This window comes from Perca fluviatilis, chromosome 14, assembly GCF_010015445.1.
Source record: "Perca fluviatilis chromosome 14, GENO_Pfluv_1.0, whole genome shotgun sequence".
Lineage (NCBI taxonomy): Eukaryota > Metazoa > Chordata > Actinopteri > Perciformes > Percidae > Perca > Perca fluviatilis.
In genome coordinates, this window is record NC_053125.1 from 15,438,517 (window position 1) to 15,464,243 (window position 25,727).

The window sequence follows — 25,727 nt, forward strand, 5'->3', positions numbered from 1 at the left end:
TAACGTTATCTTATCTTAAAAACTTGAGATATAACTCATTTGAATGTTTTAATGTCTAGAACGCTTCCACCCTCTGTGTGCTTCTCTGCCATGTAGCCGCTTTGGCACTATGTATGATGGGGCTATTAGGGGAGAGCACTTTTAACCTGTTTTAGGACTTTTAAAAATCCCGAATAACATCCCTTGTTGTGACATTAGTTACTTTTGCCTGGGTCAAATCCTCTGACAAGTAGTCACGGTTGTTATCAAAAAATTCAGGGGAAACTTAGCTAGCTAACCAACCAAGGTTTTATAACTTTAGTTATCTTATGGCAATTTAAGCTAACTTCTAAGCATGCTAAAATGAAAATGGCACACAACTTTACTCTCTGTGGAATTAAATATTAGGTTATCATGAGGGTAACATTAACAGTTTTAGCCTAGCTAGCTATATAATACGATTTAATTGCCATTTCGAGTTTAAAAATCAAAATTACTTCAAATCGCTGAGGAAATCTTGCTACAGTTAGCATTTCAGTCTGGAAGTGAACTAAGCGTTAGCTGAAATTAGCGTGATGATGAAATGAAATTGATTTCAGAATTAAAATCGCTACTTTTATATGAGCGTAATCCTCTATCATTCTCTAATGTAGCTAGCTAAGTGTTGTAGTTAAATGTACCGTTATTGTATTGCGTTACAATGACGTTAAATCGCTGGGTTGATTAATGCTATTTCTCAGTTTAGGAACCATTATGCTAAACCCGTACAGCTGTCTGGAAATAATAATAGTAATAATAATAATAATAACCCAAGGCATATTGTTCAAGTGGTCTGAGAGAAAACTAGACTTCTGCACCTCCTCTTGGCTGTTTTTGGCTTTAGTTAATCTGGCCTGTAACGGAAGTTTCAGTTTGGCCATTGGCCAATCACAGGTAATTTCAGAGAGACATCTTTATTAACTATAAATCAGAACAACCAGACATCACAGCTGAAACAGTTATAAAAGTTTATATGCGACCCAGGCAAAAAGTAACTTCACACTGGACGGTTCCAGAGGCTGGAAAGGAGGGGATTTTGCAGCACCATCTCCCGGCCCAGCAGCCGCCTCTGCCTCTGGAAAGTTTTGGTCTGTCCTCTCTCCGTGGATAACTTGCAATGATAAACCGTGGGCGTCTGCAGAGAAGGTGTACAGGGAACACCAGCCGGGGTAGGCTATAGGATGCCTCAGAGATAGACAAGCCTAATGACGCAACGGGTTTACTCAATACAGCTTAAAAAATTGTGTGGGACAGGATAATACATGCAGGGTTTCCCACGTTTCCTATGACCAAAAGCAGGCTGAGGACTCGGAAACTGACAGATACATAACGTGACACAGGCACACAGACCCTCTTCCGACTTCTGGAAACAAGCTTCTCCGGACACCAGAGACCAACAGATGCAAACGTTCATGATGGCATACCTTATATTACTTTTTTTACCTTTTGTTTTCAGTACACGGGCGGTAAGTTTAAACCATCCTACTCACCTCTGTGCCTCTTTTTCATCAATATTGCGGAAAAAGCCAGATAAAGTGCAATAACTTCTCTCCCCTGATTTCAGCGCATATTAGGAGCTGGATATGAAACGGTCATCTCCAATGAGCCATACAAGGAGAGCCGGAAAGGTAGGTTTTACCTCTGTCCTGTGTTTGATTTAGAGGAGAAAAGAGGGAGGGAAAGGGGATGAACATTGGACTGGCAGTGAATGTGATATATTTCCAGCTGTAGTAATCGAAAGTTGTTGGTGCAATATAAATCTAAAGCATGTGGGAGCTAGTGCGTGTACAGGTCTGTAACCTGCCTTATAACTGCATGATTAAACTTTCTGAGGAGAGGATCATGGATTTGCTGTCATCTGATCAGATATGTACAGTCTGAGAAGTCCTTGTGTGTGAGGTACAGGGGGAAACTGCACAGATGTTTTTCAGACAGTTTCTGATTTCACTCTTTTGTGTTTTGCCCATCCGTGTTTTCATTGGAAATCACTAACAAGCTGTGTTTTGCTGTTGCCAGTTCTTACTACAATGGGAGAAGAATGCACGTTCCCATTTCGTCAGGGTGGAAGGATTCATCATCACTGCCTCACCATCCTATCCTCAAAACCATGGTGAGTCCCTATTAGCCAGCCCGTCTGGGATCTACTGTTTATGTTACACAAACACACACCACTAATGTGCGCGTAATCACACGAGTTACCACACACTCGCTTTAGACAAAGACTTGACAGGTACATATTTGGTTTTGTTCACACATTCCACACACCTTGTCTACGCCACACTCACACAGACCGTAGGTGTTACGTCACAGGTGAGGTAATGAGCTAATTGTCTTCAATGACTTGCTCATTGCCGAATCGTATGTGGGCCTTGTAATGATGAAACTAGAACACCGCTGTTATTATAAACAGCCGTTTTTTTTTAAAGGTGACGTAAGATAGAATGTAGAAAATCTTAAACTGTGACTATGGCTGTAGTTTGTAACACATTTACTACTTACCTACAGTTAATCCCAATGGTGTATAAACAGCTGTCACAGTTAAACTCCCGTGGTGCTTTTTTATTGCTTCAGGTTGTGACATAGCAGCAAAATATTCTTTTTATTAGATTTTTATTTTAGGATATAAAAAAAAAAACTTGCTGAAGGGCTTTCCAGTCATCAGTCCTTGGAATTGAGACAATAAGGGTGGGTGCCAGCAAGTTGAAGTAACATGAACGCAATTATATATGGCCCAACATCTCTGGTCCACCTACACATAAAGTTACTGCAATAAGACTCTGCGTGTTTTCGTGATGTGCTCATGAGCTCAGTGTTAAGATAGGTTTGTCATTATGAACTGCAGATTCAGTGTGTGTTGCTGATGTTTCTTGGATTAAAGTAGTGTATGATTTGACAGAGTTAGTGCGTGTCGGTTGGTTATGGTTTTTTTCTCAGAATCAAACTGGCCTAAAAAATGCAGCACTTCCATCACAGAGAGATTGTTAGAGCAGCTTGTCTGTAGTTGTAGGTTTGAAATATGTAATTTAGGGGTGGATAAACCCCTCTCATATGGTATAGTAGTTTTATGTGACAATATCTGTATAGTACATTTTCAAAAAAAATCAATTGTGAAACTGTTAATGGATAAAATAACCAGATAGTAACGTCTGTTTTTCCCTATTTTCTCATATGACAGTGTCCGACAAATCAGGTGCAGACATTGTCCCAAGTTGCCCTTTCACACATGTTATCACACAGCAGGAGATTGTCTGTATCAGACACATTAATTTATACAATAAACAGTATACATTAATTATTATTCTCACCTACTGGAAGTACTCCGTTTGGTTTGGGCGAGGGAAAGCGCCTGGGTGGAGCGTGCAGGAGGCACGACATGACGCGTCATAAACAGCCGACTCTCTTGCTATTCCTTCAATTTGTCGGGTGATTTTGGCGTCGGCCCTTACCAACAGAAGTTCCCGAATCGCGTCGTCTCTCCAGTCAAACATTTTCGTTAGCGTCTTTGTGTAAATGACCCTTCTTCTTCACCCTCGGATGTTTGTTTTCTTCCAGTTTCGCATCAGCTGCATGATAGAAACGTCCTCAACACGCCCACTCGCTCGCTGTGAATTCTGCGGACATTGACCTGCTCTATTCACGTACGGGATCAATCGGACATTACACAGATGCGACGATGGTGCTAAAGGAAACGTCAGGTCATGAAAGTGGTACAGTAACAATTCATCCAGGGGGGGACGTGAATGCCTGTACCAAATTTCATGGCAGTCAGTCCAAGTGGCAAACTGACCGCCTGAGATAACCATCTATAAAGCAATTTTGCTAGCTTGGCTTAAAATCAAAACTTTCCATGAAGCAGTCCGACTCATTGATTTGCTCACAATGGCCTCATACATCCTGAGTTGTTAAAGGGAGAGATACCACTGAATAAACGATATGACACAGCATCTGACAGGTGACGAACTTCTCACGGTATTATTGTCATATTGCCCAACCCTAATTTAATTGTTGTAAATGTTTCCAGTTTGTAATCCAGGTGACGAGCTGGTGACTGTATAATATTTCTGTCCCTTCTGTTGTAGGTGCTCCCTCACACATAATTTTGATCGGGACCGGCGGTGGGGCTTCTGTGCACCAGAGAAAACTCAGCCAAATGGTTAGTTTACTGAACACGGATAGTACAGTGTTTTATCAGAATACTGTAATGTTTAGCCTCTAACTGTGTTCTTCCCTGTTGATGTGTTTCAGTTTTTGTCCAAACATCACGTAGAATCCCAGATCCATGTCGGCCGAATCCATGTCAGCATGGAGGCGTCTGCACGCTGATCCCACAAAGACACTCGTTTGAGTGCTCCTGTCCTGAGAGCTTCACTGGGAGACTCTGTGAGCAGAGTACGTACATTATTATTATTATTATTATTATTATTATTATTATTATTATTATTATTATTATTATTATTATTATTATTATTATTATTTTATGAATGACAAGTATAATACCACTGTTGTGTTATGTGTGTCCTCCATTCAAACTTTTAAAATGTTTTAAAAGGAGTTATTGTGTTCATATCATACTGCACATTAGGCCGCCTACTGTCAATCACCTGACAGCCACAGACGAATAAAACTTGTCAACTTACGAGACAGTGAGATGCATTTAAGAGCTTTGGAAAAAGCTGATAAGTAGACCTTAAGTGAGATTATTATTATGTCACAAAATGATGGGGAAAAGCCTATATATGTTATTTGAAAAATATTTCATGTGACATGCTTTGCAATAATAATGATGTGAAATCTTGTTTGTCCAACATCAAACTTATTATTTCCAAGATCAATAATTACATTTCATGCTCTACTGCTTCCCTCTCTTACTTCCCTTGAAGAAGTTTCGCCTTTGGTTTCAAAGAAGTCTGTTATGAGTCATTTGCAAAGAGGTTTCACTCTACATTCAACGCCATTTAAAGCGCTCACAGTCAAATCTAAAGAAAACCCCCCCAAAAATGGATCCACTTTGAATGCATCTTGCACAGCCCAGCCATCAAACTTTTCTCTACACGCTCCATTGAGCTCTTCAATCTCCTCTCGGATTTCAACCTATTGCCTTTTACGTGTTTTGTCGGCTTTTCAGAGAAGTGCTATGAAACCGTACACCTGCGCCATTATGACATCGGAGAGTCTTGGGGACGAATTCACCTCCGTAATGTGGAACAGTGCACATGTGTGGCAGGGGAAATCCTGTGTGAAAGAGTTCAATACACAAGTAAGATGTGCTTTCAGCTGTTGTTCTGTTTTCAATTGTGTCTTGCTTTTGCTCTGGGGTCTGCTTTTGTTAAGATGATGAGAGAGAAAACCAATAAGGGGATGTATTTACAATACCTTAAACACTATGCACTTCCACAAACTGTTGAACGCATTAGTAGGTCAGTTAAGTGAACTTTGTTTACTCTACATGTAGTTAGAATTAGCTAAAGTGCACTAGACGCTGTGCATTTGTTAATACTTTAGATCATGTACATCTGATATATTAAACTAAACTACTACTACTAGACTAAAAATGGAGAATAGTGCAATCTAAGGAAAAAAAAAAAAGTATCAGGTCTCCTCCCAGCCCGGAGACATGCTTTTTCTCTTTGATTTCAGCTCCGTAGTTACAAGACTAACCTTGCCATGAGAGAAAAGACAGATTATATGACTCACTGTGACTCAGGAATGGTGTTTTAGGACACGCCCCATGGGTCCATAAGGTGCTTTCATCTCATTGGGCGACGTTCATTGGCATTTAACAGATTGCCTGGCATAAAAGAGGGAATCAGTGAGGTAGTTCCATGCTCAATGAGCCGAAACAGTTTTTTGTCATGATGGTAGGGGCTTATCTGACAGTGGAACAACATCTGTCCTTAAAGCTGAATGCACCTGAATGTCCTTTGACTTGGCTTTCAAATGAAACTACTAAAGGACTATATTTTCATTTTGTACTGAGATCAAAATTTTCTTTTGGCTCGTTCAAACTAAAATTTTCTTAAGGGGACGATTTCGACTCCTCCACACGCCTGTGATCTTTAGATTACCCCAATGCAGATGTGACGTCAATCTTCTCCGGCATATTTCACAGATGTTGCAATAGATCTTAAGGGAATACTCAGGGTCAGATATACTATTTGTACACACAGGACCAGTGTGCACTGTACATTTTGGATTTCACTTTTTGTTTGTTTAACCTGCATTGATTTTCTTCCCACTTGAGGGCAGCACAGCATGCTGAAGATATAACATTGACATACAGTGTTATTACCTTATAAAGTTGACATGTTGGCAACCCGTTTCTTATTTACACAACAAGAAGACTAATTACTCAGGGAAATATCTGGCTCTTTAGCATACAGTCTATGCTCTTTAGCTGCTAAATGCTCCGATATTCACCAGCTAGTTGCTTACTTTGTCTGTCTGGTGTTTGGTGCTGGGCAGGTAGTGTACAGTCAGTTCAGCAGAGCTTTTTTGTTGAAAACAGCTGCCTGCTGCATTAGGAAAACAACGCTATGAGAGCAGTGCGAGTAAAGAGCCAGATATTTCCCTCAGGAGTGGGTAGACAAGAAAGAAAAAAAAGAGTCAATATTGCACATTCATTAGGCCAAATCACTTATTGCAGGTTTAAACCATGTGTAAAACATTACATTACATGTCATTTAGCTGTATGTCAGAGGTCGCACGCCTCCGGAGCAAGGATGGGTTAAAGTGTAACTCTCGCCAAAATGCAACCTAGGGTGTTTTTGTGAATGTACCCGAGTCAAACATTAAAACACTAAGAAGGCTCGACACAACATGAAACTTTGCTCCAAGTATCACCGGGGGCTCTACACATGAACTCGAGCATTAAGAACATTGTTTGTCCTAAAGCTTAGTTCCATATAAATGCACGGATAATTCGTTGTTTTGTCGTCAGTGAAAAACAATATTGACCTCGTAGTTGAAAAAGGAGCCTCATATAAGAATGACATTTCCTCCTATGGAGTCCGTTCATTCGCATTTGGAGATCGACACTTTTTGACTGGCGAGATGGTAGCGCCCGGAAACAACAACTGCTAAAGTAAGTCGTTCAAAACCTCTTTTTAGTAAACTCTGGGTACACAAACAATGTTCTCAATGCTCAAGTCCATGTGTAGAGCCCCTGGTGATACTTGGAGCAAAGTTTCATGTTGTGTCGAGCCTTCTTAGTGTTTTAAAAATGTTGATTTTGATGCTATCATACTTCTATGATAGCATCAAAATTAACATTTTGCCCCTAGCACTCCCATTCAAAAGGCCATTTGACCGAAAAACAAAGTTAGGCTTTAAGTGTCTTGCTCAGGGACACATTGGTTGATGTATCGCAGTGGGAACTGAACCCAGATCTCTCACACCAAAGGCATGTGTCATATCCACTGCGTCATCACCACCCAAAACAGACATATTCTGTTATGTAGCTTACTAATATACACTATGTATGGTGTTAAGATGTGACCTGGTTTGCCTTTATGTGTCCAGCGTGCCGTTCAAACCCTTGTCAGAATGATGGAACGTGTCGACTGATCACATCCACCGACAAGGAAGTGTGTAACTGCAGACATGGCTACAGCGGCCCATACTGTAGCTTAGGTGAGTAAAAGCAGGACTGTAGTGACAGGTAGTGATGTTCTTTATGTGTGCCCTTCTATTTGTCATGTATGCGTGTTTATGTAGTGCAAGTTCATGCACGAGTGTGCGTGATAATGGTTTGATTTATGATGGCAGGTGAAGACATGAGCAAGCTGCTATACTTGTACTACTGAATTGTTGTAACTGTTGCTAATGCATACAGAGAGTTTTTTTAGGACTTGTTCTGACTGGTTTTAGTGTGAAGGATAGAGATCTGTCATCACACTAGCAGAAATTGTCTGATCGCATTCCAATTATTTACATTCTTGTGTTATGCTGCGGAATCGATGATTGGGACATTTGTTTTGCGTGCTTCCATCTGTGGTTTGTGTGTATGCATGTGTGTGCAGAGCCAGAGACAGAGTGCTACAACAGCAGGGGCACAGATTACAGAGGGCTGGTGGGCACCACGGTGTCTGGCGCCCGGTGTTTGGCGTGGAACTCAGACCTGCTGTATGACGAGCTCCATGTGGGCACGGTGGTTGCCTCGTCCCTCAGGGGCCTCGGGGAACATGCCTACTGCAGGTGTGTGTTGAGACATCCTGCTATATTGGGTAGCAACATGACAAATAAAAGCTACTTCTAGTATTGCCACGAGTAGATTTTGTGTCAATATTTCAGTTGCTACAGTACCAACTGGCTTATCTGGAAGGCCAGATTTCCTTATACTTTTCCCCACAAATTCTACTTTGTAGAATTACTACTCCAACTTCTTACCCTGATCTGGCCAAGCTGCCTGCTAGTCCTAGCTGTTATCTGTAAAGTTCATGTGCCAACATTTGTTGCTCATGTGGATGAGCCTTCAGACGAAGTCTACTCAGAGGCAGCTATAAAACCAGCCTGGGCCTTAAAGAAGCACATGGTGAATCCAGCCTGTGTGTAATAAAAAAAACATATCTCCTCCTCCACTTTTGCTCTTCTTCCATTTATTTCTGCTTTCCTCAGTCGTCATCGTTGCTATGACTACCGAGCAGCCATATGGCATGCCCACAGCAAATGGCATGTGCCCCAAAATGTCCAAAACATCTAAGAAAAGCCCATTTCAAGCAAAACTTGGGATTTAGGCACAGTTACACAAGTTTGTGCGTCAGACTGTAAGCCATGTAGCTACTGTATTGAACTGAGTAATGTGTGGTGTTCTAAACAATGGTGCCATACCTACACACACTCTGTCCGCTGTGTTTCTGTGTGTGCAGAAACCCAGATGAAGACAAGATGCCGTGGTGCTACACACTAAATGACGCCACCATCTCCTGGGAGTACTGTGACGTCCCCTCCTGTGTTATGGCTGTGTGTGAGTAAATGCGGCAGAGGAAAGGAGTTTTGTAGTCCCGTGTATTTTGGCCTAACGTATGTTGAAACATTTTGGCAGGCCAGATTAGAAATCATAGGGCATTAAAGAACCCAATCGCATCTGTAATTAGTTTGTAATGTAGTTAGTTTCATCACTGACCAGGTGTATTGATATACTTTGATGCTTAAAGCTAGGAGTGTGATATATTTGTTAGCTTGGCTAGACATATTGTCAAAACAGTTTGATTTTACTTTCATCATTTGCTTCCACTGTTAATAAATTCTGGGCACTGCTGAATTATTTGCTCTGGTCTTTCTATTAACTATTGGCCTTGGTTGTTGGTGGTCTTGTTGTTTAGGTAAATCAAAGCCAAAAATATATCTATCCATATCTTCATTCTCTCAGCTTTGATTATATTACACAGTCAGCGAAACATTCCAAACAGCTCAACACCTCATTCAATGTCTCCACTTTTAATTAGAAGACCAGTGTTTGTGATAAAAACAGAAAGCTGAGAATACAGCTAATCTCTGTTGAGTCACGCTGCTCTGAAAAGTTGAATTCATCCAAGTTGACTGGTTTTGGCAGAGCGCTTTTAAAAACGTGGGCTAGATGAGATAAGGAGAAATAAGGCATGACTCACCCTGCATCAACATGTCATGTCAGGTGCAATCAAATGTTATGTGTTGAGTAGGATTTAACACAATGTCATGATGCCAGGGGTATGCACAGAATCCACAAGCTTGTCTCATCTGCTGTCTCCTCCTCAACATATGATTTTAAGGATGAGGTTGCTCTGTAACATTATTCAGCAGAGGTATATTTAGGTAGTGTGTTAGCAAAATATTCTAGCTGTTAGACCAGTTTGTAGTTAGTTTGTTGTAAGTCTTGTTTAAAAAAATGTTTGAAATAATCATGCACTTTAACTTGTTTCCTCATGCAGCTTCTTCACGAAGGATTGTCCCATTTAATGCCCTGCCCAGCATTAAAAAAGCTCAGCCCTCTATGCCTCCCAAAAAGCCTGTGTGTGGAAAAAAGAACAAGAAAAGGTTACCGATATCCAGGGCGCGGATATTGGGCGGAATCTCAGCTCTGCCAGGTAATCACCCCTGGATGGCAGCCATTTACATCGGACAGTCAGACTTCTGCGCCGGCACCATGGTCTCCTCTTGCTGGATTGTCTCTGCGGCTCACTGCTTCTTCCGCAAGTATGTCATGAACCCGCTTAAGCTGCAATGGATGCTGATATTTGTATTTATGTCACTGCAGTAAAGGCAAAAGGTTTTGTAGCCCTTTTGAGTCAACATACTGTACATAATGTAACTTTCACCAAGTGCCTCTGAAACTCTAAAACTCTAAAAATAAATGTTATGTCCTTGGGGACCTCTCCAGCCCGTCTGTAAAAGGCTGAAAACACTCAGTTTGAGTCAGCAATGTAAGAAACATAATCCTTCAGAAAACGTTAGCGTTATTTTACATAATTTTGTTTTTACCTCAGCTGAACAAGAGGTCGCAACTCAAGAGTCATGGGATTCAAAGACTCTTCAGCATCACAGCTTTATGAACACACTATATTTAATATTATTTTTTAGGGGCTTTTTCCTTTTATTTTATAGTGACAGTGGATAGACTTGAAAGGGGGAGAGAGATGGGGGATGACACACAGCGAAGGGCAACAGGTCGGATTCGAACCCGTGCCGCTGCAGGACTCAGCCTACATGGGGCGAACGTGCTTACTGGATGACCTAGAGGCCGCCCCGAACCCACTATATTTAGACAAGCATCCAGTTCGAGGAAAACCTAAAAACGTCTCACGCACAGATGCTGTTTACATGCATGTGCATACATGTCAGCAAACAGGCATCTGTTGCCATTGTACAAGTTCAAAGATCTTAAGCTAAAACGTTAACATCATTGAATTGGACTTCATCACTAGCTGTGATGGAAAAGCCATCTTACTTGTGTTTTAGAAGGATACAGTAAATGATCTCTGCAAGGCTTTCTTTAAACTATTAAAGAACTATTATATATATGACAGATGGACACGAGTATTAGGAGTACATACTTGCACATACCATACCATACAGCACCATGGACTGATAATAGTGTGTTTTCCCCTAGCCCCCTGAAGTCTCAGCTTCGAGTGGTGCTCGGTCAGCAGAAATTCAACGTCACGGATCACAACACCAGGACATTCGGAGTGGAGAAGTACATCTTTCCTAAACAGTTCTCAGTGTTTAATCCAACACTACATGACATTGGTAAGCATTAAATACACACACACACACACACACACACACACACACACACACACACACACACACACACACACCAGTGACTCACATGAACTAGAAGACCTCCTGTCCCCATTCAGAAGCACACTTAAGAGCCCACTCTGTGTGCACAGCTGTGCATCATTGAGCAGCTGTGTCCCTGTGCTCCCACCCATTTGAACAAATACACATACACACACACACACACACACACACACACACACACACACACACCCACACACACACACTGACTGTAGGGTCTGGGGTTTTCATTGGGCAGCGGAGTCTCCAAGTCTACCACTTGTTTCACCTTTTTTTTTTTGTTGTTGTCTCTTTGCCCGTTTCATAACATTGCGTTTCTGTTTGGCAGTTCTGATCAAACTGGCGAAGCAGGACGGGAAGTGTGTGAAGAGAACCCCGTTCATCAGACCCATCTGTCTCCCAGACAAAAGCATGACGTTCCCTGATGGGTACTGCTGTACTATTAGCGGCTGGGGACACATGTATGAGAGTGAGTGATGAGGAAATCATGGCAGTAATGTGTCATCATGATAACACCTATCTACATTCATACACTGGAACAGACTGTATATTTTTGGGCTTTTCTTTTGGGCATGCATCTCTACTCCAGCCTTGCTGTTGGCTAGTTGGTTTGTGTACAACACACAGAGTGGACGTAAACAGGCAAGAGGCTGCGTGTTGCCAACTGCGGCAAAAAAAACCATTTGAGATGCATATTCTGAATGCGCTGTATACATGTCCAAAAGATTTTCCTAAAACCTGAAAAATATCGTTATATCCCACGTCTTTTAATTGGAAAATGCTACATTCGAAATAAGGCCTAATTCGGAATATCCAAATGAAATATGCTGTTTAAATGACCCATATCAAATTCGGAATAAAAGTGGAATATAAGTGTGCATGTAAACATAGTCGCTGATGACAGTGTAAGTTGTTCCGCCCTAACAGATAACAAAGCTAACAGGAGAGTGTGAAAAGATGTCAATCAAGCACAGTCAGTTCACAGCCACACAGTTCTGAGAATCAGGCAACATAAGTGACCACACCGGGTGGGTGAACTATCAGGGTATTGGGCCCTAAATACAACTAACTGAAAAATCTAAATAATAGTAAACATTTAGGGCTTTCTTTTTTGTGTCTTTGGGGGGATTCAGGTTAAAAAGGTTTTCTTGTAACGAAATACGTTATTTGTGCTTTGTTTTGACAGAGGCACAGGGTTACTCTAGTCTGCAGGAGGCTGGAGTGAGGCTGATTCCTCACGACACATGTAGGAAGCCAAATGTTTATGGCAACCATGTCACTGCTGACATGGTTTGTGCGGGGCTCAACGGCTGTGTCGACGCCTGCCAGGTAGGAAAACATTTTGAGACGAACCGTGATTATTAAATCCAAGACTGCCAAGTGGATGGTTAATGTCCTACTATTAGAAAAAAATCTTTTTTTTCAAATTCATTTTATTACACAAAGTCAAGGGATACGTACACACACACACATATACAGTACATACACACACATAACCATATACATATACTTCAATACAAAAGTGTTCAGTTATGAAAAAAACTAAAACGTATTTACATCCCAACATGAATTGACCTATGTCGACTTCCAATGTTTTAACTCAAGCCTGCACCCTGATTCAGCACCAACTTTCAAGAATGTGATTCTGTTCTTTATTCCTATTAACATCCCTTTAAACAACCCACTGATATCTCACAAACAAAGCACCTTAGCTAGCTCATTTAATCTGACATTATTGGCATTTTAGTTAGGCGTCAGATCAAGTGTGTCGACCATAACCCATTACCTCTTTTACTCTTCACTCTCAACAGATTGTGTTAGCAAGCTAAAATGTAAGAATTACTTTGTTTTAATTTACTGATCCATACACACCAAACGAGGCAAGGTTGAATTAAAACTTACGAGAGCTGGAGCTTACAGCTCCTATTTTTGTTTTTGTCTTATTGCTCTGGAGTATTGGAAATTACAACTGATCTCAGTATTCTGGGCAAAATAGACTGCCAGAGCCCACATAGTTGTTGACCTCCCTTGACTCGGAAAGGGTTGACATCAGAAGACTTGAGATATCAGAATAATGGAATAGCACAAAGATGGCAGCAGGGATTCCTCTGAGTAAAGTGCAAGGGTCTGAAAACTGCAGAGATGTCTGCAGTGCCAGACTAACTACTCAAATTGCGGTGTAAAATATTCAAGCTCCTTCTTCTTAAATTATATGTCACAGTTATCTGTTTACCTCATGGGTAGGATGCAAGTTTTAGTAATTAGGTTCCAAGTGGGTGACTTAGCTGTTTGTGTGACTCCACTTTGATGTGCATGTATGTTTATGTTTCCCCAGGGTGACTCCGGGGGCCCTCTGGCTTGTTCGAGGAATGATGTCAGCTTCCTGTATGGGATCATCAGCTGGGGAGAGGGCTGCGGCCGCTCTCAAAAACCTGGCGTTTACACTAAAGTAGGGAACTATATCGATTGGATCAATTCAGTGATCGGACACAAACCCAAGGCTTCATAAATGGACATTACCTGGACATTAGTTTTTAATATATGAAATATTGTACTATATTGTATTTTTTTTTATGTGTAATGCTTGTGGAAGTTTATAGGTTATATATTTTTTAACTGTGAAACATGTGACTGAATAAACCTTTAGTGACTTGATAAAGCCTTTTATTTATATATAAAATAATGGTCGTAGCATTAGTGATGTGAGTACGTTTTTTTAAGCAGAATTTGCATTTTGCTATCTTGGTATTTTGGAGCCAGAAGAGTTGGACAAAAGGGCGGTGCTGCGGAGGATGACTAAGCCAAAAACGGGGCTAAACCCATTGTTTTACATAAATTATATGGCTAAGCCAGTGTCATGTATGGTCCATATGGTCTCAACGGCGCTGCGGTAAACTAAACGCTGACTGCCGGCTGACACGAGTCATCCAGCGGGAAACTTACCGCAGACCTCCGGGCACTGGCGCTGTTTATCTGCATGTACGGCAGTACACAGAGCTGGTTAACAATTAGCAAACTTTCCCTTGATTTGCAGCTAACGTTAGCGCTAGCTAGCTTGCTAGCTTTGGTTGACGAGGTGCTACCGAACGCTGGACAAAACATTTTTTGCCAATCAACTTGTTTTTTTTTTTCAAAACTCTGTTTATTAGTATTTTTTCAAAAACAACAATCTTCAGTGCAATTGTGATTTGTGTACAGGACAAAAAAAAAAATAGTAAAAATTAAAATAAAATAAAAAAGGGACAATGAAGCATGCATACAAGAAGGACGAGTCTAAGTATGTGCATGGCTACACAAATATGCATGTACATACATGCGATCAACTTGTTTTAATCAACTTAACAAGTAAAAACACACAGTGAGAGGGTTACATTTTAAGACGTAAACATGGACAACACCGAAAACAAATTAACGGCTATTTCAAATGTACACAAGGGCAATGGTTAGCATTGTTAAGCCCCCGGGTCAGCGTGTAGCCACGTCCTGGAGCATCTCCTGCTTAGCTGCTTTATCGTCTATTTTAAAATAAATGGGACCATAATTTACTAAATGAATCATGCTGTATTGAAAAACGAGTGTTTAAGAACATAATCTTGTTGGGAAAATGTTTACTGAGGTAATAAATCAAGTGAGAAGGTGGGTCAATTTCCCATAGACTTATATGCAATCAGACTTCTTTTTGGAGCCAGTGGGAGTCGCTGTTGGAAATTAGATAGACTGTAGAATGCACTTCCGCACTGGCTTTACTGTTCAGGCCAGGCCCGTTCTCTTAAAGGTCCCATGACATGGTGCTCTTTTGATGCTTTTATATAGACTTTAGTGGTCCCCTAATACTGTATCTGAAGTCTCTTTCCCGAAATTCGGCCTTGGTGCAGAATTATAGCCACTAGAGCCAGTCCCACAATGAGCTTTCCTTAGTACGTGCCATTTCTGTGTCTATAGCTATTGAGGAGGAGGGAGTGTGGGGGCAAGGTGGAGAGTAGGGGTGTGGCCTTGACCAACTGCCACTTTGCTCGTTTGAAAGCCATGATGTCTTCTCTCTCATGGGTGGGCCAAATTCTCTGGGCGGGCAAAGCAGAGAAAGGGGAGGTAACCTTGCTCCTTATGACCTCATAACGAGAAGATTCCAGATCGGCCCATCTGAGCTTTCATTTTCTCAAAGGCAGAGCAGGATACCCAGGGCTCGGTTTTCATGCCATGGGACCTTTAATACATCCATGATGTCATGTTCAGGCCAAGGAAAATCCGATACTTCCATGAGGAAAATAGAAAGAAGGACGAGTCATTTGTGCCAAAGCCTGTAGCTTTCGACATGTATTTGATTGTAATAGAGCATCTTTAGTTGCCAAAAGTTATTCTTTAACTTCATTCCGCTGATTTGACACTTCAACTTCATTCAGTGCTATACTTTACCTGAGATTTCAACTTTATTCAGCACTTCATTCACTTCCATTTTATCTGCTGTTTCCACTTCTTTTAGTATTTCAGCTACTATAATTCAACATTCAAGCATATTATAACTTTGATTTTACACACTATGAGGCCAACTAGAGGCCATTTATGAATATAACTTCTGCAGTATCAGAATGCATTTCAAATAGCCTACACATTTATACAATTGAAGCCACTTCCACTTTTATTTCCATTTTAAGGAGTACTTTGCGACATACTTCCCGTTTTATGAAATAACCATAAATAACACATCTGTGTATATTTCTTGAACCAGCGTTTGTAAAGATACTATGGAATGTTGTATGAGAATGTGATTGTTTCCTCTAGTAGCAGGTGGTGTAAACCAGTCCAGGTGGCAACATGGTCGGCTGGCTGGTGCACAGACAAACTGACCGACAGACGGATACTGGTCATGCCATTTTCCATGTGCCTTGCTGGGGGCGAGTTTGCTCCCCGCAAGCAGAGAGAGCAGCTATTTTGAAAGTGACCCCTCATTCAGGCAGCGACTGTGCAGCTGTCAGGAACCATGACTGAAGATGACGGATTCTGTTGTCGTGGAGGGATATGCCAGACTCAGAGATGGAAAAAAGGTGTTTAGCGTGACTAAATTTGCTGACGGATACGGCTGAAGTAATTCAACGCACTTTCATCTGTGCTTTAGAAAAAAGTTTGTCTCTAACGTTACGTTTGCTTTCTTCCACAGTGGAAAACTAGGTGGCTCGTTCTTCGCAAGCCGTCGCCTGTAGCAGGTAAAAAACAAAACAAAAAAAAAACACGGTTTATTACCGGTCAGTTTTACACATTTCACATTTGTTTCTTACTGCGAGTTATCTATGAAATGTGTGTAAACGAATGAATGCGCATGTTAGCTGCGCCAGATTAAAATAAGCTAACTTTAGCTTGTTGAACATTATAAGGTGCATGTGTTGTTGCAACTTGCATGGACCCTTCCTGTGTTGATGAGGCCGTTTGTGTTCGTATATTCAGAACTTGGGCCTTGCACATGCGCTTTTGGGTCAAAAAGATTTAGAGCTTGTAAAAGAAAGTAGAAAAAGGTTTCAAATTGTATTTCAACCCTTTTATAAACCTGTGACAAGACTCTACATGATAAACTCAAGTTATAGATATAGTTTGTTTTTGTAGACAACAAGCCAACATTTGTTGGGAAACAGCGAGGTTACACAAAGTCTGAGAGAAAACATCTGTTGTTTTTTTGTGAAGATCTCAGTATACAGATTCAAAGCAGGAGGTACAAATATACATTACCGGTCAAAAGTTTGGGGTCACTTAGAAATTTCCATTCCACTCCATTACAGACAGAATACCAGCTGAGATCAGTTGCATTGTTTTTTTAACCAGGGCAGCAGTTTTCAGATGACATTATGTGCTTACATAATCTCAACAGGGTTCTCCAATGTTTTCTCAGTTAGCCTTTTAAAATGATATCCGATTAATAAACAGAATGTGCCTTTGGAACATTGGATGAATGCTTGCTGATAATGGGCAATGTAGATATCGCATTAAAGATCAGCCACTTCTTTCTTCAACAGTTGAGAACCCTTTTGAAATTATGTAAGCACATAATGTAATCTGAAAACTTCTGCCATGGTTAAAAAAACAATGCAACTGATCTCAGCTGGTATTCTGTCTGTAATGGATTGGAATGGAGATTTCTAAGTGACCCCAAACTTTTGACCGGTAGTGTATTTTTAAACGAGTACATTTAAGGTGCAAATGTTTGCAATGATTTTGGCTGTAAAAGCGGGGTTAAAATTCACACAGTTCGTTCATTTTAAATGTGCTGTAGTCATTTGTTGATTAGAATTTCACAGTTTGCTTTGAGTCTGTAACGTTACTTACTGACTTTCTTCCTAAAAGGGAGTTTTTCCTTGCCCCTGTCGCAATAGCCACTGCTAATGCTTGCTCTTGAGGGAATTACTGTAATTGTTGGGGTTTTGGAATTTATAGAGTGTGGTCTAGACCTACTCTATCTGTAAAGCGTTTTGAGATAACTCTTGTTATGATTTGATACTATAAATAAAATTGAATTGAACTTACTTGTTTTTTAACCCATTCTCTTACATCCATGGTGTAACCTCACTGTTAATATAATTTGTGCATAATTAGATTTTGATATTCTCAAATCAAATGTCTACACATTCACAAACTTTGATTTTTCAGGATGCAAAGGCTGATATTCAACCACAGTTTTCTGAACTATTTCTGAACTTGATTCCACAAACTCAAAATCTTATCAACTCTTATTTGAGCCCATCCTCAAAGTTAACGGGCTAAAGACTGGTCTGTTGGTCTGAGCCCTGCTGTATTTTTAGATACACCAAACCTGTACTTGTTATTTAGTCACATTTACTGAAGAGGCTTCAGCTTGCCTGAAGTTGAGTTTGAAGGTGTCTAAACCTACCTTACCTCTGGCCTTTTTGTATTTTGTGAATAAGAAACTATAGGATTCAACGTAATTAAGTGGCTGTATTGCATTACAGACATGTTTCTTTGGATATCTGGTGCTGGACAGCTTAACATGCTCCACAGGTTAGACTGAGGTTGAGTGCTGCTCCTCTTCATCTTTGATGTCAGTGTTATCACAGCTGTCTGCGCTCATGCCTCAGTTATGTGTGTGTGTGTGTGTGTGTGTGTGTGTGTGTGTGTGTGTGTGTGTGTGTGTGTGTGTGTGTGTGTGTGTGTGTGTGTGTGTGTGTGTGTGTGTGTGTGTGTGTGTGTGTGTGTGTGTGTGTGTGTGTGTGTGTGTGTGTGTGTGTGAAGGAGTGAGATACACAAACACAGTGTTGTTATGTCAGTTGACACTAATTATTTGAAGGTGCCAAAAGACTACAGGACACTCCAACAGCTACTGTGTGTCAGAATACATCTTGACAATGTAATTAATTATGGATTTAACTGTGTATCCAGTTATTTGAGGGGACTGTTACATAATACAAAAATGTAATGTAAACTGCAGTTTAACTGCAAATACATCAACTGATGCTGCTGAACACATCTTCAGTGATGTTCATACCGACTCTCTGACTCCTCCAGACTGCCTCGTGCTGCTGGTTTTTAAAGACAAGTCTGAAAAGGCGCAGGGCAACAAAGAGAGGGCCAGTGTCATCTTGGAGGAGATCTGCGGTCTGGAAATAGGACAGTGGTATGAAGGTGTGGCTTTTACTCTGGCCATCCTCTGCCTGAACCAGGCTGCTCTACTGGGCTTCGACAGCAAGGAGGCCCTGCAGGCGTGGGACGCCCGCCTACGATACAGCCTCGGAGAAGGTAGGGAGATCACTCTCTGTGCTTTGGTTTCAATGTCCTTCTGGTGTGTCACTTCTCAAAACTTTTCAAGAACCGTGAATCACTCTAAATTTGACAGAGTACCACATTTGACCGCACTATACTGAAATCAAAGCAATTCTCAACAAGTTAATTAGGTCATGAATTTATCCAGGGGCTTTACTTATGAAAGCCTTAGAGGTGATCAGCCGAATCACAGGAAGAGAGTGGTGCTGCAGCATTTTTGAAAAAAGCCACAGTTTCTGGAATGATGATTCATTTAATCAAGGTAACAGCATGGTACAGATTCATAAAGTAATTCCTGGCTTTCATAATGCCAGATACATCTGCATGCGTTAATTATAAATTCATGTTTATGCTTCCTTTAACTTGGAGAGATGCAGTTGGTTGCTGATGTATTTGGGACGTTTTAATTGAGGTTACAGATGATTTTCTAAACTACTGTTGGCCTTTTAAGGCTACCTAAATTTACACTCACATTCACACATAAAAGGTTACAGACCATCCTCTAAAAAAATACAACTATGTCATCACCATGTCACCTGTTTTTGCTTCATCCTACCTACCTAAAACAAATCAGTTTGAGTGCTAATGGTAATGATCTTTTAGTAGATCACATCATGCAAACTTAATTGTTGGGTATGGTCATTTTAAAAGTTGGTTGCAAGTTGTTTTTGTTACTAATGTTACTATGAGTATTATCTCCATACACATGAATTTCTGACATCATAGAATTTAAAAATGAATTTATACGTAAGCGTCGAGACTCAACGTGTATACAGTCCACTGTGTGGATCTATTGTATAAATTATATAAGTGATAAACAGATCAGATCTAATAATAGCGTTGGACTGTTCAGCTGGTGGCTGGGTTCCAGCTGAATTTTAAAGCAGTCACTAATGACTGTTGGACCTGACTGTGTGCTAGTGGACATTGTGCTAGAAGACCAATTGCATCGCAGTTAGGAGTGCAATTGTACACAATTGTTTTTTTGTTTTTTTTTAATAAACATCCAACAGTGGCTCAAACATTTACCAACATTATAAACATTCAACAGTTGAGGCACTCAAATATTGGATATTATCAATAAGAAAAATAAACACAAATATTCGTCGTTTTTCATAATAAGACTGACCTGTTGATAATTCCTGAACTGCAGCTTTTGCTCGTTTATACAGGACAGGCACAACAGACACAAAAATGTACACATGAAAGCCCTTTGTAGCGGGGCTCAAGTACTTAGACCATATGCTTTAGTTCGGTATTCTCTACGACTATTATGGTATACTAGTATGGTTGCATATAGGCAGCGATATATAGCATTAGTTATTACTTTGGCACGGTCCAAATCTGCAGTGGGAGGCTGCCTGAACACTGTGGGTAGATGAACCTGCCTTTTTAAGTCTGTTTTTTGTTTTGTTAAGCTAATCGACACATTTGGGTGATGCCGTCGTAAAGGAAATTAAGTTTATCCACACACATACCGACTTCAGTTAAACAATGTCATCACATGTGTGTGTGCATCTGAAAATACACGCATCTGCTTGTATAGATTCAATTCAATTTTATTTATAGTATCAATTCATAACAGTTATCTCAAGACACTTTACAGATAGAGTAGGTCTAGACCACACTCTATAATTTACAAAGACCCAACAATTCCAGTAATTCCCTGTGCACCGGTGTCCGTGTTCTAAGAGAGCTAGATACAATTGTGTGTTGTCCTTGAATTTGTGTGTGTGTGTGTGTGTGTGTGTGTGTGTGTGTGTGTGTGTGTGTGTGTGTGTGTGTGTGTGTGTGTGTGTGTGTGTGTGTGTGTGTGTGTGTGTGTGTGTGTGTGTGTGTGTGTGTGTGTGTGTGTGTGTGTGTGTGTGTGTGTGTGTGTGTGTGTGTGTCACCCTATGGATCTTTCTTAATCTGAGTGATGACGCCACGCAGCTTGCCGACCTTTCCTAATCAACGCCTCCTATCGATCTCACCTGGCGAAGTTTGTTCAGCGCAGTAAAAGTCTTAGGCTGTGTGCGGATGGGAAACTCCACACTCACGCGTGTTGAATGAAGTTCCACAAACTCAGGGGCAGAAACACAAATGCAGTGTTCATACTTTGTTCTAATTTTACATCCAGCTTTCCTCATTGGTTTCTCATTATCAACAGAACACAGACTCAGTTACACAGATGTTTATTAGAGACTTTGATTGATTGCATTTAGGCTTTAGATCTGAGCCTGCTGGGTTCAGAGCTCAGCTCGCTGAACTCATTCTCTGTGTGCAGCTGTTTTTCCTTATTTGTTTTTTTTTTTATTGTTGAATGAAATAAAATCCGTGCTGAAGTAATTATTTTGTAAGCACAGTGTGTTTTCTATCCCTTGTGAAGCCTGTCTGCAACTATTTTCAACCTGGACTTTCCTTACCTTGCATGGCAGCTGGATTCACATTTGCATGATTTCAACGGTATTTTACATTCCTGCACACCTCCTTACAGTGAAAATCAATATAATACAAATAACTTTTGATGCTTTTTAGACAGACTTAACAGGTCCAGTAGAAAAGTATCCAAGAGCAATTTCCAGAAAGAAGCCAGTCTCTCTACTGAAGAGAATGTATTGAAAAGATGAGATGGTTAAATGATGCTTGAAGTTTCTGTTGTTGGCCTTTCTTCATTGTTCTATTGGGTTCTCGGTTTTCTTAGTTCACAGATTCAGTGTTGGAGTCTTACCAGGGACCAAGTTGGAGAGTGGACCTGCAACTCTTCATTTGTGCAACAACCTACTGGCTCTTGCCAGGGACGTCCCTCCCGTTATTATCGGCCACTGGAACCTTCCAGACCTGCGCAGATATGGGCCTGTGCCCAATGGATTTGTGTTCGAGGGAGGAACAAGATGTGGTTACTGTAAGTTCACTGCTTTTTATGTTGTTGCTTTTATGCTACATTTCCATGGGTTTAGTTTAGGTAAATTGGCCATTAAGCTATTATGTGACTCCATGAACTGGTATTTTGTGTTTGGCAGACGGTTCTTCAAGACATGAAACTGCACTAAAGGAACAGTTGTATGTTTAATACAATATCAGAAATAACATTTACTGGTTGACACGGGAAAATAATAAATGAGATGGAAAAATAAATAAAAAGCAAGGCTAAAATAACAAAATAAGAGAAAAAGAGCGGACTATCTCTATCTTCATCATGTAATGACAATCTCTCTGGAGTAAAATTGGGTCGCATCATTAGAGGCTAATAGCTCATTAAATAAGTATCTGAGCTGTTTTTTTCTTATGTCTTTCTCAAACAGGCCAGATAATCACAGGCTGTGATTCCAGATGATTAATTTGTAGCTTTCATTCAACAATTTCTGTAAAAGAGAGGCTCCTACCCAGTACAATAATGTAAGGAGCAACTCTTGAGTTAAATACAGTACATGCTGTACAGCCAGTAGGAAGAGGGAAAATGCTTTTGTGTGTTTGTTTTTTTCCTGGGGCTGCTTTTCGTGATTTCACTTAGTTCCAATTAAGGGAAATCTTAATAGCATATAATTAAGTTTAAGACTAGTGTTTATTTTTTTTTATCTCCACAGCCTTATGAGATGGGATCAAGTACCCCTGGTGTCACTTGACATTCATACTACTCCTACTTGGAGTGGCAGAAGCTGGGCGTTTTAACCATTTATCCATTACTTAAAGCTATCCATTTTGACTTCTCTGCTTGCATGTTCACTATTTTCCATGCGGCAACTCCGATTCTCCAGCGTGCGCGTCTTTGCTGTGTTGCGGCTGCGCCGCTATTTTGTTCCGTCCTTCGCCCAACGGAAGAATACCTTACAGAAGCGTCTTGCTGCCCGACTCACAGATTTTATCGTCTACAAGTACTTTACAGAACAATCACATGTTTATTAACTAGTATCTACCTTCCACAAAAACGTTCCTGCAGTTAAACTCCATGCCTCCTCTTTTCTGGTGGTTTTCTCAAAAAAAAAATCTGTGATGTGGTATTATGTTTTTCAACCTCCAAGATGAATCTCTCGTTGAACGTGGTGTTGTAAAGGAGACATAAACGATATTGGAGGGGGCGGGGGCGTGTTTTGGTGAATTGGTGAATTGACTGGATAGTCTCGCTGCTTCACTTCCTGCCCGGCTGTCCGAATGCCCCGCGACTCACGTGAAAATAGACCTGCTGCGTATCTTGAGCGGAGCAGAAAGCCGCTTCAAGCACACTTCTGGGACGTGCCGTGGTGCAGCAGGTGGATTATCAAACATTAACTTGAATGGCCGCGATTGCTTGCGGAGCACGCGGTGCGCCTGGAGCGCAGCGCAGACACACCTGGTGGAAATTAGGGGTTAATCCCAGCACACAGTTTTAAGGTGTTACACCGAACTCCGGTCATTGGGAAAATGAGGCGTGTCCTGTGCAGGCAGCCTATCGTAGATGGTAGTTTGTTGGTTTTTGTCCATCAATCCATCAATCCATCCATCCATCGTCATCTGCTTATCCAGGGTTGAGACGCCAGGGGCAGCAGCTCCAGCAGGGGACCCCAAACTTCCCTTTTTGAGCCACATTACCCAGCTCTGACTGGGCAGCCTCTCCGTTCTAATCAATGAAACTGGCGACACCGGGCAAGAGAGCAGCATGTAGTTGTGTGTTTGCTTCGCGGAGATCAGCTCTACAAGTAAAATAGGACAATCTATTTCTATTTTTTACGGGAGGTGTGTGCTTTAACGGTCCGCATACGTTACGCGTTCACTGTAGCCAAAGTCATGCTACGTTGCCCCTATTTTCAACCGTGGCTAAATGGTTGTGTGCTGTGTAAATCCTTTTTTTTTTTTTTTTTATTGCATTAAACCAGTGGTCACACAATTAACTGTTTGGCCACCCTCATAAATAGTTGTATGATGTTTTTTTTCCTGCGATATGTTTTGTGATATGAATAAAGACACATTTTTTACAAGATGACATACGTAAATAGCTCTATTTGGAAATAATAAATCATTTTCGACTACTGGGGTGATGCTGTGCATGCAGAGCCTGCATGTCAAGCACTAGCCACAAACTTTGTGTATCTGAACCGTAACGTTAGTTGGGACAGACGTAGTCAGTCTCACATTGCCAGACCTTCCTCCATAGCGCTGCAGAGGAGGGTCTGGTGAGTCCACACAGCATTCCGGGATGGGAGAAAAACGTGGTCTGGTTTATTGGCATTTTTTTAAACCAATCGCAATCATCTTGGGCAGCGCAACACGGAGCAACAGCGCCTCTGCCTCGGGAAAGAACTTGTTTTGGTGGAACATGTGTACGCTCTTTTAATTGTGCAACAGAAAACTCAGATTGGACAGATAGTCTAGCTGGCTGTCTGGATTTACCCTGCAGAGATCTGAGGAGCAGTTAACCATAGTCCTCATAAATCCACCGGAGTTTAAAATGCGTAAAAGTGGAAGGTAACGGACATCCGGCCAAAATGAAAGACATCCGGCGGAATTTCCGGCAGCACCTGAACAATCCTGGAAGTGGAACGTTGTGGATATATATATATATATATATATATAATATATATATGACAGACCCCTTGTTTCTTAAGGCTAAATATTAGCTTTAGCCTGGCTGGTAGCAGCTTTCTGGCAACTCTGCGGTGAAAAATGGCCGTGAGACGTCGTGATAACATTGCATTATTCAGGTGATTTACTTCATCCTTAAAACACTGACTACTGTAGGTTCACTACCCATCGAAAAGCATGTTCTTCATTGTGTCTGCGGCAACTGCCGCTTACGGTACTTTTCTACACACGGGAGAGCCTTACTTCCAAACAAAGCCATCGGGTCGCAACGTTTCGTCACATAAACACGTTGCCCACATGGCCACCTGTCTTAAAGGGGAAGGGTCGGCCGGTAACAATCATGTAAAAGGAGAACGGTAAAAGTTTACTTTTCAATTAAGCAGCAAAAAGTTAGGTTATGTAGCGTTAATATCGCACATGTGCGCATCACGATGTAGACGATGAAACAAAATACCATGCAGCCCTAATTCAAAGTCTCACATTTGTAATCACACTTGGTTTTTATTGGTAATTTGATTTACCTAGATGAGTAATGGCGAGCATAAGATGCAAACAGCAGTAACCTATTTTTCACTTGTTCTCATTAGTGTTGTGTCCTCTCCGACTCGGTGGATTGTGCATCCGAAAAACAGCTGCTTCATGACAAAGAGAAACCTGCTGGAGGGAATTATTCAGTCTGTGCAGGATCACCCCTGCTGTGCCCAAAATTCCACATCATGCGTCACTCCATAGAAGTTGTTTCTGAGAAACAGTAGTTACCCCCTAAACTCCATTATAACAGCCCGAGCTGTGTCTGTCCCTGTGATCAGGCAAACCACAGTTTACATCTTGGAACAGACATGAAACCATTAAAGCAGAGACTGGTGTATGTCATCACCTGGAGGGGACAGAGACAGACACGAGGGGAACGCCAGAGACATCAGAGCGTTACGGACACATGATAACCCCGCTGGAAAAATGACACTCACAGTATGTGATGTGTGATTTATTTAGCTTCATTAAATCTTCAGCAGTGCATCTCGCAAAATACGAAGACGATCAGTACATCTTCATGCACAGAAAAAGAAAAAAGGGATATGTGTGTGAATGTGAGGGTGCATCGAAATGTTTGTTGAAGGGCGTGCATTCCTGTG

At 41.1% G+C, this 25,727-nt stretch overlaps 2 protein-coding genes across 6 annotated transcripts in view; both read left to right on the forward strand.

Moving 5' to 3' along the window:
• Positions 1-850: 850 nt before the first annotated feature.
• Positions 851-13,941, forward strand: LOC120573161 (hepatocyte growth factor activator). Of its 3 annotated transcripts, XM_039822671.1 has the most exons (14): positions 851-1,484; positions 1,583-1,646; positions 2,035-2,128; positions 4,098-4,171; positions 4,264-4,407; positions 5,144-5,275; positions 7,537-7,647; positions 8,037-8,211; positions 8,883-8,980; positions 9,924-10,188; positions 11,102-11,241; positions 11,624-11,764; positions 12,482-12,624; positions 13,631-13,941. In XM_039822671.1, exons 1-14 carry the CDS (start codon positions 1,419-1,421, stop codon positions 13,802-13,804), a joined length of 1,821 nt encoding a protein of 606 aa, XP_039678605.1. In that variant the 5' UTR covers positions 851-1,418; the 3' UTR covers positions 13,805-13,941. The 3 variants fall into 3 exon arrangements, with proteins under 3 accessions (XP_039678605.1, XP_039678606.1, XP_039678607.1); XM_039822672.1 differs by lacking the exon at positions 5,144-5,275; XM_039822673.1 differs by lacking the exons at positions 8,037-8,211; positions 8,883-8,980.
• A 2,134-nt stretch (positions 13,942-16,075) lies between these two features.
• Positions 16,076-25,727, forward strand: part of LOC120572693 (protein Dok-7-like) — a 38,983-nt gene continuing 29,331 nt past the window's right edge. For 2 of the 3 annotated variants that reach the window (XM_039822049.1, XM_039822050.1), the window contains exons 1-4: positions 16,076-16,337; positions 16,451-16,496; positions 18,802-19,032; positions 21,740-21,940. In XM_039822049.1, coding sequence (XP_039677983.1) covers positions 16,284-16,337; positions 16,451-16,496; positions 18,802-19,032; positions 21,740-21,940 — 532 coding nt within the window. In that variant the 5' untranslated portion in view covers positions 16,076-16,283. The remainder of the gene's footprint in view (positions 16,338-16,450; positions 16,497-18,801; positions 19,033-21,739; positions 21,941-25,727) is intronic. The other variant, XM_039822051.1, reaches the window with a different exon arrangement.